The sequence below is a fragment of the Grampus griseus genome (genome assembly GCF_964374135.1).
Source record: "Grampus griseus genome assembly, chromosome: 2".
In the NCBI taxonomy this organism is placed as follows: domain Eukaryota; kingdom Metazoa; phylum Chordata; class Mammalia; order Artiodactyla; family Delphinidae; genus Grampus; species Grampus griseus.
Genome location: NC_139018.1, coordinates 146820206 through 146835432, shown reverse-complemented (window position 1 = coordinate 146835432; position 15227 = coordinate 146820206). Strand labels below are relative to the sequence as shown.

The following is a 15227-nucleotide window of genomic DNA, read 5'->3' as shown; positions in this document are numbered from 1 at the left end:
GTATCTTCTATTAAGGTATGTACACTGTCTTTTTAAACATAATGCTGTTGCACACTTAACAGAGTACGGCACATTGGAAACATAACTTTTATATGCACTGGGAAACCAAAAAATTCATGTGACTCGTTTTATTGCAGTGGTCTGGTACTGAACCAACAATATCTCCAAGGTCTGCCTGTATTCCTCACTCCCACCTTGAAGACCTCTCCCAGCTCAGCTGCAAGGCCAGACCTGTGCCTTGGCCCTGAGCATCCCCAGGGTGACGCCACCTTTCCACGCGCAGGGCTGGGGCCAAGCGGGCAGTGCTCAGTTCCTCCCCTGACAGTCCTGAGGTCACGTGGAGCTGGAGACCCAGCAGAACCAGAAAGCAGCAGTGTCCTTCCCCCTGTGGTATTTGGCATCTGTCTGGGGGAGAAGAGGCTGCTGCAGAGCCGAGGACCATGACAACGGAGGGTCATCCATGAAGGTCAACCAGAAGGTCAACCAGGAAATCCCTGCACCGACCTTCTAAAGGGTCATGATTGGATGGAGAGGGGTTAATGGGCACAGACTTATTAGACTTAGGAAGGCAACATGGCCTGTGGGAGGGCCTGGGGCCATCTGTATGGGGACAGCAAGGAGGTTCTGAGTCACTTCCTGGGTCTATGTTCCAGGATGACCGTTTTGGGACAGAGGGTCATGAGAGTCTGAGGCAGCGATTCTGTGACTTTCTTACTCAGGTTAGTCCACATTTAGGATTTTCCTTAGATGAAATTACTTTTGATTATCAAACCACAGACGATCATTTAGGCTGCAAATAAAATTGAGCTGAAAAAAAAAAAAAGAGGCTAATCCAGTATATTAATTCGGACAGGGCTGCCCATGATTAATTGGGCTATAAGGTGTTTTAAACACACAGTGTTTAAATTTATGGCACATATTTCTCTTCTATGTGAAATGAAGGGGCTAAATCAGCTGACTTTAAACATTCCTTCCAATTCTAAGGTTCAATCTGATGGGGGTGGGGGGAGACAAGGAAATTACAGTCAATCCTCATTATCATGAGTCCATATTTGCAAATTCACCTACTCACTAAAATTTATTTATAACTTCAAATCAATACTTGTGGTGCGTTTGTGGTCATTTGCAGAGAGAGAGGCAGAATATGTGAACTGCCCAGTGTGTGTGTTCCCAGCTGAGGTCAAACAAGCTCATACTATAAACAAATGTCCTTCTTCTGGTCTACCGAGTGCCACGTTTTTCACATTTTTGTGCTTTCTGTTGGTGGTTTCACTGTTTAAAATGGCCCCAAGCACAGTGCTGCAGTGCTGGCTAGCATCCTAAGCACAGGAAGGCACTGATGTGGCTTGTGGAGAAAATCCATGTGTTGGTTCAGGCATCATCCAGGCCTGAGTTACAGTGCCGCCGACCATGGCTCATTGTCAAATAAGTCAACTATACACTTTAAAGTGTCTCTAGACAGAAACACATATAAAACAAGTTTCTGTATTGACCGGTTGACAAAAGTGTCGTGACCAGAGGCTCCCAGGAAGACGGTGCTGCATTCATGAAGTCAGCATTTGTAGTGACATCATAGAACACAACTACTGTGAACAATGAGAATCATGGTATCATTCAACTTCAACTGCTTGTCTTAGAAGTAGGGAGCGCTCACAATGTGGGGGAAACAGGTTTTTTCTTTTTTTGGTTAATTATTTATTTATTTTTGGCTGCGTTGGGTCTTCGTTGTTGTGCGTGGGCTTTCTCTAGTTGTGGCGAGCAGGGGCTACATTTTGTTGCGGTGCGTGGACTTATCATTGAGGTGGCTAATCTTGTTGCAGGGCACAGGCTCTAGGCGTGTGGGCTTCAGTAGTTGTGGCGCGCAGGCTCAGTAGTTGTGGCGCACGGGCTTAGCTGCTCCGTGGCACGTGGGATCTTCGTGGACCAGGGCTCGAACCTGTGTTCCCTGCATTGGCAGGTGGATTCTTAACCACTGCTCCACCAGGGAAGCCTGGGGAAACAGGTTTGCATCAAAAAATAAGATAAGGGGACTTCCCTGGTGGTCCAGTGATTAAGATTTCACCTTCCAACGCAAGGGGTGCAGGTTTGATCCCTGGTCAGGGAGTTAAGATGCCTTGTGGCCAAAAAACCAAAACATAAGACAGAAGCAATATTGCAACAAACTCAATAACGATTTTTTAAAAATGGTCCACATCAAAAAGTCTTAAAAAAAAAAGCTAAGGAGGACAAGGGCTGCAGGAAAACAAACAGTTAACTAAAGGGATATGAGGAGACAGAACAAAGGTCAAGGGCCTGGGTACGGTCATCCCCAGCGCAGGACTGCAGAGCACCCCTTGAGTTTCCTCAAGGCACCCAGGCCCATGTAGGATGCCATGATGGAGGAAGCCAGGAGCAGCGGCCTCATACAGTAGCCGGCGGGCATGGGTCAGATGCCCTGGAGAGGGGCTGGGAGGGCAGGGAACCTGCACAGTACAGAGCAGGAAAGAGGGGCTTCTAGCTGCCTGAAGAGCCGTGAGCCCCAGTTGTGTGCCACAGCCCCCCTGCAGAGCCCTGGAGTCGGGCCGGCATGGGTCCAGCCACACAGGTGCTCCGGGCCAGCCCAGCTGACCTGCTGCACGACTGACACCAGGGCCCGGCCCCTTGGGTGGTGGTAGCTGACTGAGACTGCAGGAGCCTGCAGGTAGCCAAGGCCAAGGTACCTTCCCGTCTCAGTGCCAGTGTGCCCCGTAGCCGGGATGCAGAGGGATGGAGGGAACGTGTCCTGGGGGACGTGGTTCCATCCTGCCTGAGCTCCTGGGATGCGCTCCTGCCCAGAGGGACACGTTTCCCTGTCTTCCCTCCTGAGTAGAAGGACCAGGCCACCTTAGTGTGACCTTCAGAAAACGGTGTTCATTGGCATTAAATGCAGGCGTCCTGGTGAGGACTGTGGCCACACCTGCCAGTTCTGCGTGAGGTCGTGTGGGTTCTGAGCCAGGGGCCTGGGTGCCCGTGGTCACAACGAAGAGCACTGACACCCCTCTACCCTCGCCTGCCCCTCGGCCCTAACGGGGCTGTCCTCCCCTGGGGTACATCCTGTTCAGGGAGCCGGTCCCCACGGCCATGACCCGAGGAGTCACAGGGCCACCCTCTCTGCAGATCCTGCCCGGGACCCAGCCTGTGCTCAGACATGAGCGTGGCACCCGCTGTGCCCTGGGGGACCACTCGGGCCCTGCTGGCGTCCCTCAGCTGGCCTGCTCTGTCCGGCACCACGCCGCACCCTAGAGTCAGGCTCAGGCCAAGAGGAGCAGAAAGGCCCGCAGCACAGCAGGAGAGAGGCTGTGATGGGCGGGGGCTGGGGGCTGCCATCACAGACCCGTCGGGGGAAGCTGTACTCGCTCACTTCTGCAGGAAGGCCACGCGGACACCCCTACTCTGAATGCTGTACATCTAGGCACTGGGGGTGGGGGATTTAGCCCGTCTCGCCTGAGACACAGTAAGAAGTCCCTGGGGTCGTGGAGGTGGTCAGGGAGCCGCCAGGAGAGAGGGGCCTGCAGGGGTGGGCGCGGCGAGGAACGAGAGAGGCCAGGCCCCCCGACTCCGAGGCGCTGCCAGATCTCCCTGGGCCATCTCTTTACAGCCTGTCACCGACCCCACCCCGGAACAGGCCGTGGTGTCTGACCCACCTCTCAGGCACCCACGGGGAAAGCACAGCCTATGCAGCTTTCAGCGAGTGCTGCGTGTCGGTGCAGCAGGAGGGGAAATCCCTTGAACTCGCCGGGCACGTCTGCGATAGAGAACGGCTTGTTACGGGCCTTACAGATGACACCCGTGAAAATGTGCGCTGAGCCCGACTCTCTGCTGTGACATTCAAACACACGTGGAAGACGTTCTTGCCTGGTCTTGGGCACAGATGGTTTTGAATCTCCTCAGAACTTTTGTCAATTCCAGGAGGGTAAAGAGGATCATGACCAGTGCCATCTGCCTGTGCAGAATTATTTGGAAGTCTGTGGGTGTCGGATAGAGGAGGATAAAGTGAACACTTTTATAGCCTTTCTGAAAAAGTGAAGAAGAAAATCAAGCTTAGTATAATTCCCGTGAATGAAAACGAGGCCCAGCTTTTAAGTATCTTATTTGACTCGCAGGATTTTCTAGCCGGCACTTCCCTCGCATCTTTAAAAACCCAGGCTACAGCGACACGGTCTATGACATCCATGTCTCCTAACTTCGCGCTGGAAAGACAGCCAGAGTCCTCCAAAGCAAAGAGGACTTACGTACTCGTCTTCAGCTTCAGCAGGTTTGGAAGATTACCATCCTGACAGCCCGTGGTTTAGTGCGGCTTGTCTTTTATTAAAGAACTCACCCACCACACAAAATATACGTCAAAACTAAAAGCTCTGAATATTTAGGTTTATCTACAGAGCAGACCATCTATTTCTAGATGTTCAAGAATTAACTGTGCACTAACCACATGCTGTTTACTGTTCTGGTATTTCATGAAACCAGACTGCATGTGATGTCCTTGTATAACAACGCTGCTTGTAAATACGTGGGTGAATGTGATGGACGGCAATTATCAGGCCCTTACTGTGAGCCAGGCATTGTTCTGAGCACTCCCCGTATATTCACTCATTCAAAACCCCCAACCAGGGTGTGAGGTTTGGGAGCTGTTTTACATCCCCACGTCACAGAAGAAGAAACTGAGGCTCAAAGTTGTTAAGAAGGATGTCAGTGCTCTTCATTCCTGCCCTGCACGTGACCATGGACACCCAGGCCCCCTGGCTCAGACGTCACCGCAGAACTGGCAGGTGTGGCCACAGTCCTTGCCAGGACGCCTGCACTTAATAGCAAGGAACACTGTTCTCTGAAGGTCACAGTAGGGTGGCCTGGTCCTTATATTCAGGAGGGAAGACAGGGAAACGTGTCCCATGGGTACATGGGTCCGCAAAGGGCGGCCAAAGAGGCCCCCTCCCCCCTTCCTCCCTCCCTCTCTCTGTGCTCTTCTCCACAGGAAGCACTGAAGCCAGGTCTGGGACATTCACGGCATCCTAAGATTCCACAATGAGAAGGAAAAACCAGAAAGAGGCCAAGACAGTGGACAGCCGTCTTCGGGGACCCCCAGATCAAGAAACATCTGCAGAGAGGGAGCAGGGAGAGGCAGAGGGAGAAGCAGGCGTGCGGGAAGACTTCCTTTTCATCTTTAAGCTAAACGGTCCCAGCAGCTTAGGCAAAGCTACACAAGAACCCTGATGAAGGAAACCAGCCATAAGCACTGGGGGTGCTCAGCAGCTCTGGCTCAAGCGACCCTGGCAGGCAGGCTGCAGCTCTGCCGGGAGATGAGGCTATCAGGGCTAAGCACGTATCTCCCTTCCACGTGGGAGCACCTGGCTGTCTGTCTCTCTCTCGGCCCTTATGTCCTTGGGAACAACTGAATGTGCAGTTGAGGTTTGGGACAGCAGATTGGCTGAATATTCCAGAGAGTCTGAAACTGCTAAACGTAAAGATGATTTTCCCTTAGAAACAGCAGTGCGATTCTTCCCGTCTGCTGGAATTTGCGGGGACCTTGCCTCAAAGGACAGGAACAATGTCACACTGTGTAGTATGGCTGCGTCCCTCAACCCATGCTGTCTAGACTTCGTGTACCAGCACTTAAAAAACAAAATAAAATAAAAATAAAAACAACCCTTCGCCACCTAGGCACCACTCTCCCATCTTAAAACTATTTCTGGCAGCAGAAGAATGCTTCATTCAGGAGCTGCCCCAACGGGGAGGCCAGTGGAAAGGAAGGGCTGCAGCCTGGACGCGGCAGGGCAGAGGGCAGCCTCGCGGGTGGGACCCAGCCCCCGAGTCCAGCACCACCTAACCTGGAGCTTGAGTGCCTGTGTGCCAGGGGTCTTCCAAATAACCAAGCAAAAGAATGCAAAAGGCCTCTTAATCTCAGAAAACCTTCCACTTTCTCCTGAGTTTGACAGTCTAAGGCTCCCCAGAGAAAACGACGCTTTCAAATGTCAAGGCTGAGACTCGCCTGCTGGCCTACCAGCTCCTCAGGCCTTGGAGGGATAACCCGGCAGTCAGTCTTCACAATTAGCAGCAGGAGGGAAATGCAATTTTTTCAAAAGATCCTTCTGTGGCTATTCATCCAACAAATACTTTCTGAATTTCTACTGTATGCAAGGCATCAGCAAGAAACACTTTTCTCAACATTTTATAGCAGAAGGGCATACTATAAGAGGTAGATGCCTTTAAGGAAGGGGTGAGCTCAAAGAGAATGATCTATCTTTGTTGATAAAGCAAGAATCCCTTTTAATCACCCCATCATTTCTTTTTCTTTTCAAACACACATTTTCCAAAGGTAATAAACAGTTATAAAGAGAAAGAAATGCATTCCATTCTTCATCGATTTTAAAGCCTAGAGTAACACCATTCTGAAAAGGATACAATGGACAGCGGCAACAGCAGAATTCAGGAGAGTAATCTGATCTCCTCTCCTAACGGAATAGGATTCTTGCTATTTTATTTACTTTACAGTTGATTTTTTTGGCCATGCGACGCAGCATGCGGGATGTTAATTCCCCAACCAGGGACTGAACTTGTGCCCCCTGCAGTGGAAGCGGGGAGTCCTAACCACTGGACTGCCAGGGAATTCCGTACAGATTTTTTTTTAAACTACCATATGTCCCAGCAATCCCACTACTGGGCATATACCCTGAGAAAACCATAATTCAGAAAGACTCATGTACCAAAATGTTCACTGTAGCACTATTTACAGTAGCCAGGACATGGAAACAGCCTAAGTGTCCATTGACAGATGAACGGATAAAGAAGACGTGGCACATATATACAATGGAATATTACTCAGCCATAAAAAGAAATGAAATCGAATTATCTGTAGTGAGGTGGATGGACCTAAAGTCTGTCATACAAAGTGAAGTAAGTTAGAAAGAGAAAAACAAATACTATATGCTAACACATATATATGGATCCCCCCCACCGCCCAAAAAAAAAGGGTTCTGATGAACCTAGGGGCAGGACAGGAATAAAGACACAGACATAGAGAATGGACTTGAGGGCTTCCCTGGTGGCACAGTGGTTGAGAGTCCGCCTGCCGATGCAGGGAACGTGGGTTCGTGCCCCGGTCCGGGAAGATCCCACATGCCGTGGAGCGGCTGGGCCCGTGAGCCATGGCCACTGAGCCTGCGCGTCCGGAGCCTGTGCCCCATAACGGGAGAGGCCACAACAGTGAGAGGCCCGCGTACCGCAAAAAAAAAAAAAAAGAGAATGGACTTGAGGACACAGGGTGGGGGAAGGGTAAGCTGGGACGAAGTGAGAGAGTGGCATGGACATATATACACTACCAAATGTAAAATAGATAGCTAGTGGGAAGCAGCTGCATAGCACAGGGAGATCAGCTCGGTGCTTTGTAACCACCTAGAGGGGTGGGATAGGGAGGGTGGGAGGGAGACGCAAGAGGGAGGGGATAGGGGGATATATGTATACATATAGCTGATTCACTTTGCTCTACAGCAGAAACTAACACAACATTGTAAAGCAATTATACTCCAATAAAGATGTTAAAAAAAAATCCCAGTGTTTACACCTTAAGCTTATCTGAGTCCAGATAAAAGCGACACCGTGCTGCTGTGCACTCTGGATACTAAACCCTCTCCTGCCACAGAGAAGAAGCCGGGGCTGCCACCCTGATCCAGGACCAATGGGGTCTCACTGCGGACTCTCGGGGCCGGTGGAGCTGCCAGAGCTATGGCTCCAGCCTCTAGGAGGCCGCTTGGCGCTGCTGCCCATCGCCCCCAGCCAGCAGGGCAGCTCCCAGGTCTGGGTGGCTCTGCTAAATATTACGGCTAAGAAGTTCCAATCCTAGGCTGGGGTTCAGGCTGAGGGATGGACGCCTCAGAATGGAGCAATTGACAAAAGGGGAAACTACAATGACAGCAAAAGGCCTCAAAACAGTACTGGATTAAGAATCGATTCCTTTCCCTGCTTCACAATCCACAAGAAAAAATGCAGACATGTTTACAGACGCACTGCACGCACCCACACACGCATGTCCTCACCGATGTGCACAGGAATGCGTGTGTGAACACCTATCTCCCCCATCCCCGAAATACCTTCCAGCAGAGTCCAAAGGACACACCGGAAGAACCGAGCTCACCTGGCCCTCTTGTCTGTGACAGCGACACAGCTGTGCTGCAGGGGCACCGCAGTCCACTTCTTGGCCTCCATGACGAGGGCGTCCGCGTCTACCAAGCCAAATCCATAGAGGTGGCTAACTGAAAAGACAGGGCCTTCAGACCCAGGTCCCCACTGCCACCACCGTCCGGGGACAGGCCACCTGTGTCCCTCCAGGGCTGCAGGGCCCCTGCCAGCGCCTGAGAGCCCCGGGCCACAGCACCCGTCCTTCTGAGGACACTCCCAGCTGCTTTACTCTCCCAACTCTTTCAGGTCAGGAGCGAGGGGCAGAAAATACGTCCCATTTTGGTGCAAAATAAAGGAAGTGTTGAGAGGGCCTAGTACTTTCTTTTTGTAAGATGAGGGCGAGTTTCTTTATATTAAAGGGACTTCCTGGGCTTCCCTGGTGGTGCAGTGGTTGGGAGTCCGCCTGCCGATGCAGGGGACATGGGTTCGTGCCCCGGTCCGGGAGGATTCCACATGCCGCGGAGTGGCTGGGCCCGTGAGCCATGGCCGCTGAGCCTGCGCGTCCGGAGCCTGTGCTCCGCAGCGGGAGAGGCCATAGCAGTGAGAGGCCCGCCTACCGCAAAAAAAAAAAAAAAAAAAAAAAAAGGGACTTCCTGGCATCTGCGCTCCCCGAATTTTGAGCCGGACATGAAAAGCAAAACATGCGACACCTTAGTTCACGCAACCACGACGTGCAATAAGCACAATAAAACAAGGCTCTGCTCATCTCTTCTGCCATTTGCTCTCCCTGCTGAATTTCTAGGGCATTCAGGGAGAGCAGCATCACCCAGCACACAGGCTGGCCCAAGCTGGTGTTTAATTTGGCCAACGCAGGAGAGTTTCAGAGTTGAATTTAAGAGGCAAGGTCAAGAACTAGATACAATCTCTTTTCCTATTTAATTAGGCCAAAATCGCAATGTAGGTCAGCTCTTGTTGCAGCACGCCACTACCACAGACATTCCTGCAACACAAGGATGCATCAGGCCTAATCAATGGCCTCCTTATTAAAAGGAATGTCCCTCGGAACTTAGGGTAACAATGCTTGACCTGTATTTTTCAGAGTAGTATCAGGCTTGGTGTCGAAATAGAGGGACCTGAGCTAAAGAAAAGGAAAAAACGTCCTCCCTAACATACCATGGCTGAATGTAAATCTTTTTCAAGTATCTCTGGTAAGAAGCAAGACAAACAAAGCCAGTGGCACAGTCCTATAATAACCTGCTCAAGAGGCTCCAAATATCTGGGTCACAAGCCTGGACTGTGGGTTGATTTCATGGTACCTGGGTCTGTCCCAGGCTATGATGGGGACAGAGCCCTTTTAAAACACAAGGGCTTGCTGACAGAAGTTTTATAGTTAGAAAGTAACTTATATAACTATCTCAATGTCCTCCTTGTACAGGTCAGGAAACTGAGGGATAGTTTCAAAATTGTAGAGCTACCCAGGGCTGAGAATGCAAGTTGTCCTTAGGTGGCACATAAGCAAACATCATGTATCTTAATAATTATGGATTTGTTTTAATGTGCATTAGAAAAAACGTAACTACACATCAAACCCATGATTAACTAGATGTAACAGAGCTTCCTTTTAAAATATACTTCTCTGTGTAAAAAAAAAAAAAAAATAGGCAAGCCCATTTAAAGAGAACCATGAAGTCCATACTGGTACAGGTGGCCCCTGACGTGGCAGAAGTCGGGAGGCTTAGCAAGCCCAGAACTTGAGTGACCTTATTAAACTCCTGGATTTCTACCTTTCATTCTTGTGACACGTACTTAATGTTATTTGGGGGTTCTTTTTGAGAAATTCATGTCCCCGCCATACAGGCTCCAGGAGGTCAGGACCCACCCAGCCCCGGAGTCTTGGCCGCACCTTTATGACCAGCACCGTTCACCTTCCAGTCGTTTGCTTTGAGGTGGGCCGGCCTGGACGTCTTCACCAGCAGGTGCTGGACGTCCCTCCAGGTCAGCTGGCTGCTGCAATGACACAAGGACAGACGGCTGTACTCATGTGGGTCTGTAAGGCGGCCACAAGGCCCATCAGAGGTGGGGCGTTGGGAGCCGGCCTCGTGCCTGGACTTGAGGAAGGCTCCGCAGGCTCCCCTCCTTGTCAAGGGTCAACGTCACAACCTCTTTGTAAAGAACGGTTTCTAGTCATCAAACCCTAAGATAAGATAGTACAATGGGTGACCAAAAACCCACAGTGTTAAAGCCTAGCCTTGCTACCACGATCCACCTGAGTCTGTATGAGGCTCTATGGCAAACTCTGGCCCCGGGGAGAGGACAGCCTTACGTATCAGCACGTGTTGGGACAATCTGGACTAGTCTTTACCATGTGAGTGAGCATTCCGTGGGCCGGGGCACGCCCAGCCATCACCTACTCAGACACCATGTCCAGGACCACTGCCCACACACTAGAATTTGAGATTTTAGTAATTCTACATTAACAATATATTCATTTTGGTGCAGAGTAGAAACATTTCATTAAAAGAACACTTGCTCACGATTAAAAATGCAGAGATGAGATACCTTGGACACTAAGATACATCTGCTTGCCTTTTCAACACTCCTCAAAACAGGATCCACCTGACAATGATGCTCTCAGAACCCTGCTCTGTCCACAGCACTAGGACCGCAACACAGACAAGAATGGGAGCTCCCTGGGGACTTCCCTGGCAGTCCAGTGGTTAAGACTCCGTGCTTCCACTGCAGGGGGCATGGATTCGATCCTTGGTTGGGGAACTAAGATCCTGCAGGCCACATAGCACAGCCAAAAAAAAAAAAAAAAACAGCGGGAGCTCCCTGGACGTAGCCTTCGCCACCTCTTCTTAAATAGCACCTGCCCTGGCCAGTCCTCACAGGCATCTTTCCAACTGCCCACTCTTTGTGTGTGTGTCTGCAAATATATGTAACATAAAATGTACCATCTCAACCGTTTTTAAGCGTACAGTTCAGCGCCATTAAACACATTCACCGTGTTATGCAGCCGTCACCACCGTGCATCTCCAGAACGTGATCATCTTAACCCACTGAACCTCTGCCCCCATCACTCACTCACTCCCTATCCCTCCCCCAGGCCCCTGGCCAGGCCATCCTACTTTCTGTCTCTATGGATTTGATGACTCCAGGTGCCTCACAGAAGTGGAGTCCCAAGGTATCTGTCCTTCTGTGACTGGCTTAGTTCACTCAGCATAATGTCCTCCAGGTTCGTCCACGTTGCTGCAGGGGTCAGAACCTCCTTCCTTCTCAAGGCCGAATGACATTCCATAGACCACATTCATCTACTGATGGACATCTGGGTTGCTTCCACCTTCTGCTATTGTGAGTAATGCTGCTGTGAACATGGCTGTATAAATATCTCTTCGAGTCTCTGCTCTCCGTCCTTTTGGGTGCACACTCACAAGTGGAATTGTTAAATTATATGGTAATTCTTTGTTTCATTTTTTGAGGAGCCATCACATTGTTTTTCACAGCAGCTGCACTATTTTACTTTCCCAACAAATGCTTTGCCTGCTTTAGTACTAGAAGCTCACCTGTGGCTTGAGTCCTGGGGGGCCTGTGTACTCCTCCTCCCTGGGGTCTCCTGCTCTCTGGGCTCTAGCCCTGGCTTCCCCTGATTTCTCCACCACGTTCTTGACACTGTGCTGGTCCCCGGCCAGTCAGTGGCCTCCTGGCTGCCTATCTCAACTGTTCCCATCAGTACAGTTTCCAGACCTTTTCTTGGCACAAGCTGACTTGCTATCCTCCCCTTATCCACTGCCCTTCTGAGGACCACAGCCAGCCTCACTGTTAGAGGAGGATTTGAGTCCCCGAGTGGCCCACGGCCTTGCCCTCTGGTGGAGAGGCGCACGCATAGGCTTTGGATTCCAGACGGCAGATGTGCCTGCCGCCCTTTCCCCTGTTTGGCCGGGTTCGTCACCCCTCACATCTGCAGGGTCCACCCAGGATGGAGAAAGCCAGCCCCCCGGGAGCTCAGCACAGATGCCAGGAAGCCTGGGCTTCAGAGCTGACACAGAAAGGGTTTCGAAAGGGAGGATGTGAGAAACCATCTTACTAGGAGAAACTCCATTTCATTTTTGATGATAGTACTGAAATCACATATATAGTTGTATGAAAACATGTCTAAGAAATGGTGTTTAAAATGTTTTTTTATATGGGAACATATGTTTATGTATGACTGATTCACTTTGTTATAAAGCAGAAACTAACACACCATTGTAAAGCAATTATACCCCAATAAAGATGTTAAAAAAAAAAAAAATGTTTTTTTAAGTGAAGAAGGGATTGCTAGGCCTTGGGGGTGGTTCTCACACATAAGGCTCTTCCTTCATCCTTGTCACATGCTGCCTGCAGGCCTCCTGCACCCCCGAGAGCTTCTCCCCCCAGGTGACCTGGCTTTGCCCGGCCTCCTTCCACAGCAAAATTGCTGCACACGTGAGCAGCTGTCCAGATACTACCCCGGCCTCCAAAGCCCCTCAGCTGAGGCCGGCAGTGCCCCTGGTTACACCAAGTTCCTTCCTGGACCAACCCTATGTGTTTAAATGCTCTAAGTGGACGCTGTTTCCAATGACGTGTGCTTGACCTACCACCTGTAAAATTCTGAGGATGAGCTAAAACGATGAGGCAGTGATTGGGGAATTCATGAGTCCACAGGCCAAGTTTAATGGGACAATCCGGCACAAAGCGGGGTCTGTTTTCTATTTAGTTTCAACTAACAAAACTCCTTCCATGTTTCCAATAAGGAAGGAAAGAAAATATAAAACAACTAATCACCAAGTATATGAAAGCAACTTCCCACACAAGCAACTATTTAGCATTTTTTAAATGAGCCTCAGGACACAGAAGCTATCATTTTGGCCTGAAAATCAAAGATATTTAGCTCTTTCTTTGTGAAATGGGTAGCATTTGAGTTTTACGCTCTTTCGCCTGATGCAAATCAACGAGCAAACATACATAATTAGAAGGACTGCAGCAACCCAAATATAACTGCTGAATCATTTAAAATCTCACCTGCGGCAAATGACTCCTTCAAAGGGCTGGGCTGTTCTGAGCCAGTTTTGATATTTAAACTAAAATCTGTTTTTGATCCCATGACTGTATGTGTAGTAGACTCTCTTCTTCTGAACCTTCCACCCATTGACAACTCTAGGGCTTTCATTCAGCTTAAAGCAGATAAAACATCACCACCGTATTGTCAACTTATGAACTACAGTTGACAAAGGACAGCTGTATCAGCCTAAAGTGTGGTCTGGGGGTGCGGTGCAGGCTTGGGGCACCCCCCCCCCCCCGGCTCCCTGTGCTCCTACGAAGGGCAGGAGACTGTGAGCTTGAAAACGGGAGAGAAGGGAAGAAGCCACTCATGCCCATTAAGGAGAAATCCTGACGTGAACCTGGAGGACACTATGCTGAGTGAAGTGAGGCAGACACAGAAGGACAAACACTGTGTGATCCCACAAATTTGAAGTCCGAGAGGAGTCAGGTTCATAAAGACAGAAACTAGAACGGTGGTTGGCAGGAGCTGGGTGAGGGGGAAATGGGGAGTGTTATGGGCTGCATTGCGCGTCCCTTCCCCAAAATCACACGTTGAGGCCCTGACCCCCAGGACCTCAGACGTGACTGCATTTGGAGATGGGCGTCTGTAATTAAGGTGAAATGGGGTCATTAGGGTGGGCCCTGATCCAACGTGACTGGTGTCCTTACAGAAGGATCTAAACACACACACACAGAGGCCACGTGAGGACACGGGGAGAAGGTGACCACTGACACGTCAAGGAGAGAGGCCTCAGAGGGAAACAGCCTTGCCGACACCGCGATCTTAGACCTCTAGCCTCCAGAACTGTGAGATCGTACGTTTCTGTTGTTTAAGCCCAAGCAGACCACACAGGAAGCTATCTGACGGGTACAGGGCTTCAGTCTGGGCAGACGAAAATGTTCTGCAGATGGCTGGCGGCAACGGTCACTCAACAGTGAATGTGCTTAACGAGCATCACCCTTAAAATGGTGTGTAAAACATAAATTTTACGTTATGTGTATTTTACCACAATAAACACTTTTTTAAAAAAAGGAAAAGGAGGGAAGGTAGGTGGGAACTTACTTTGCTTCCAGCGCCAAGGCGATGATGCCGGCCACCATGGGGGCTGAAACAGAGGTCCCGGTGTGGCCATCGGTGCAGCGCTGGCGCAGATCCGTGGTCACCTGGGCAGGGGCAGCAAGCAGCCGGGTCAGAGGCTGCTCAGGACACTGCCCCTGGGCAGGCGTGACCTTAGCCCCAGGGATGGAAGAGGTGCTATGCAGACACACCTTAGCAACGGAGGCTTCCGCGTGTCTGGCACCCCCTGCAGCAACATGGTGATGGCGGGGTAGGAACAGGGGGTTAAGGCCACAGCCCCCCACCACTGCAGATGCAGTCCGAGACTCAACAGAGAGACAGAATGAAACAGAGGGGCCTCCACGCCAAGACCCCCTGCCAGGGCCCCCATCAACAACCCCCAAGTCACTCCAGACTTCAGAGCAGGGAAACACGTGCTGGTGTCGTCTGGCCCAGAGAGCATCTCTGCCGTGAGCCAGAGATCGGCCATTGGTCAGAGAAGGTCACAGAGCACTCTCTCCACCAGGACGTCCTCCCAGGTAGCTGACAGTGTCCCAGAGCACCCAGTTCTGTCTGCAGCAGGAGCTACACCTGTGTCCCTCGGTGACGGGGGTGGGCACTGATTCTGGGCCTCACCACAGTCCAGCCTGACTGCACCTTCCCTTTGAACTGAAACGGAGAAGCACGCGTGGGTACAGCTGGGAGACGCCTGTTGTGCTGGATGGGACACTGGCCCTAGTGTGACTCCCATGCATTTTGCAGGTAGAACTAAGGCTGCTAACCAGCTGAACTTAAGTCGGAGATGTAATTACAGGGCCCTTAAAAGTCTGTCAGAGAGATGAGGCTTAGGAGGGACCTGACCCTCCCTGCTGGCTTTGAAGAGGGCGCTGGGGGGACAAAAGCCAGGAACATGGGTGGCCCGCAGAAGCTGGGAACAGCCCTCGGCAGCCAGCCCACACGGAAACAGGAGCTCAGTCCTATA

At 50.8% G+C, this 15227-nt stretch overlaps 1 protein-coding gene across 5 annotated transcripts in view; it reads right to left on the bottom strand.

Annotated features, from left to right (window-relative positions):
- PCSK6 (proprotein convertase subtilisin/kexin type 6) overlaps window positions 1-15227 on the bottom strand; it is a gene marked incomplete at its 5' end in the record, with an annotated part of 190494 nt that overhangs the window by 59873 nt on the left and 115394 nt on the right. For all 5 annotated transcript variants that reach the window (XM_082649011.1, XM_082649010.1, XM_082649012.1 and 2 more), the window contains 3 exons: window positions 8144-8261; window positions 10031-10134; window positions 14252-14352. In XM_082649011.1, the coding sequence (XP_082505137.1) occupies window positions 8144-8261; window positions 10031-10134; window positions 14252-14352 (323 nt within the window). The remainder of the gene's footprint in view (window positions 1-8143; window positions 8262-10030; window positions 10135-14251; window positions 14353-15227) is intronic.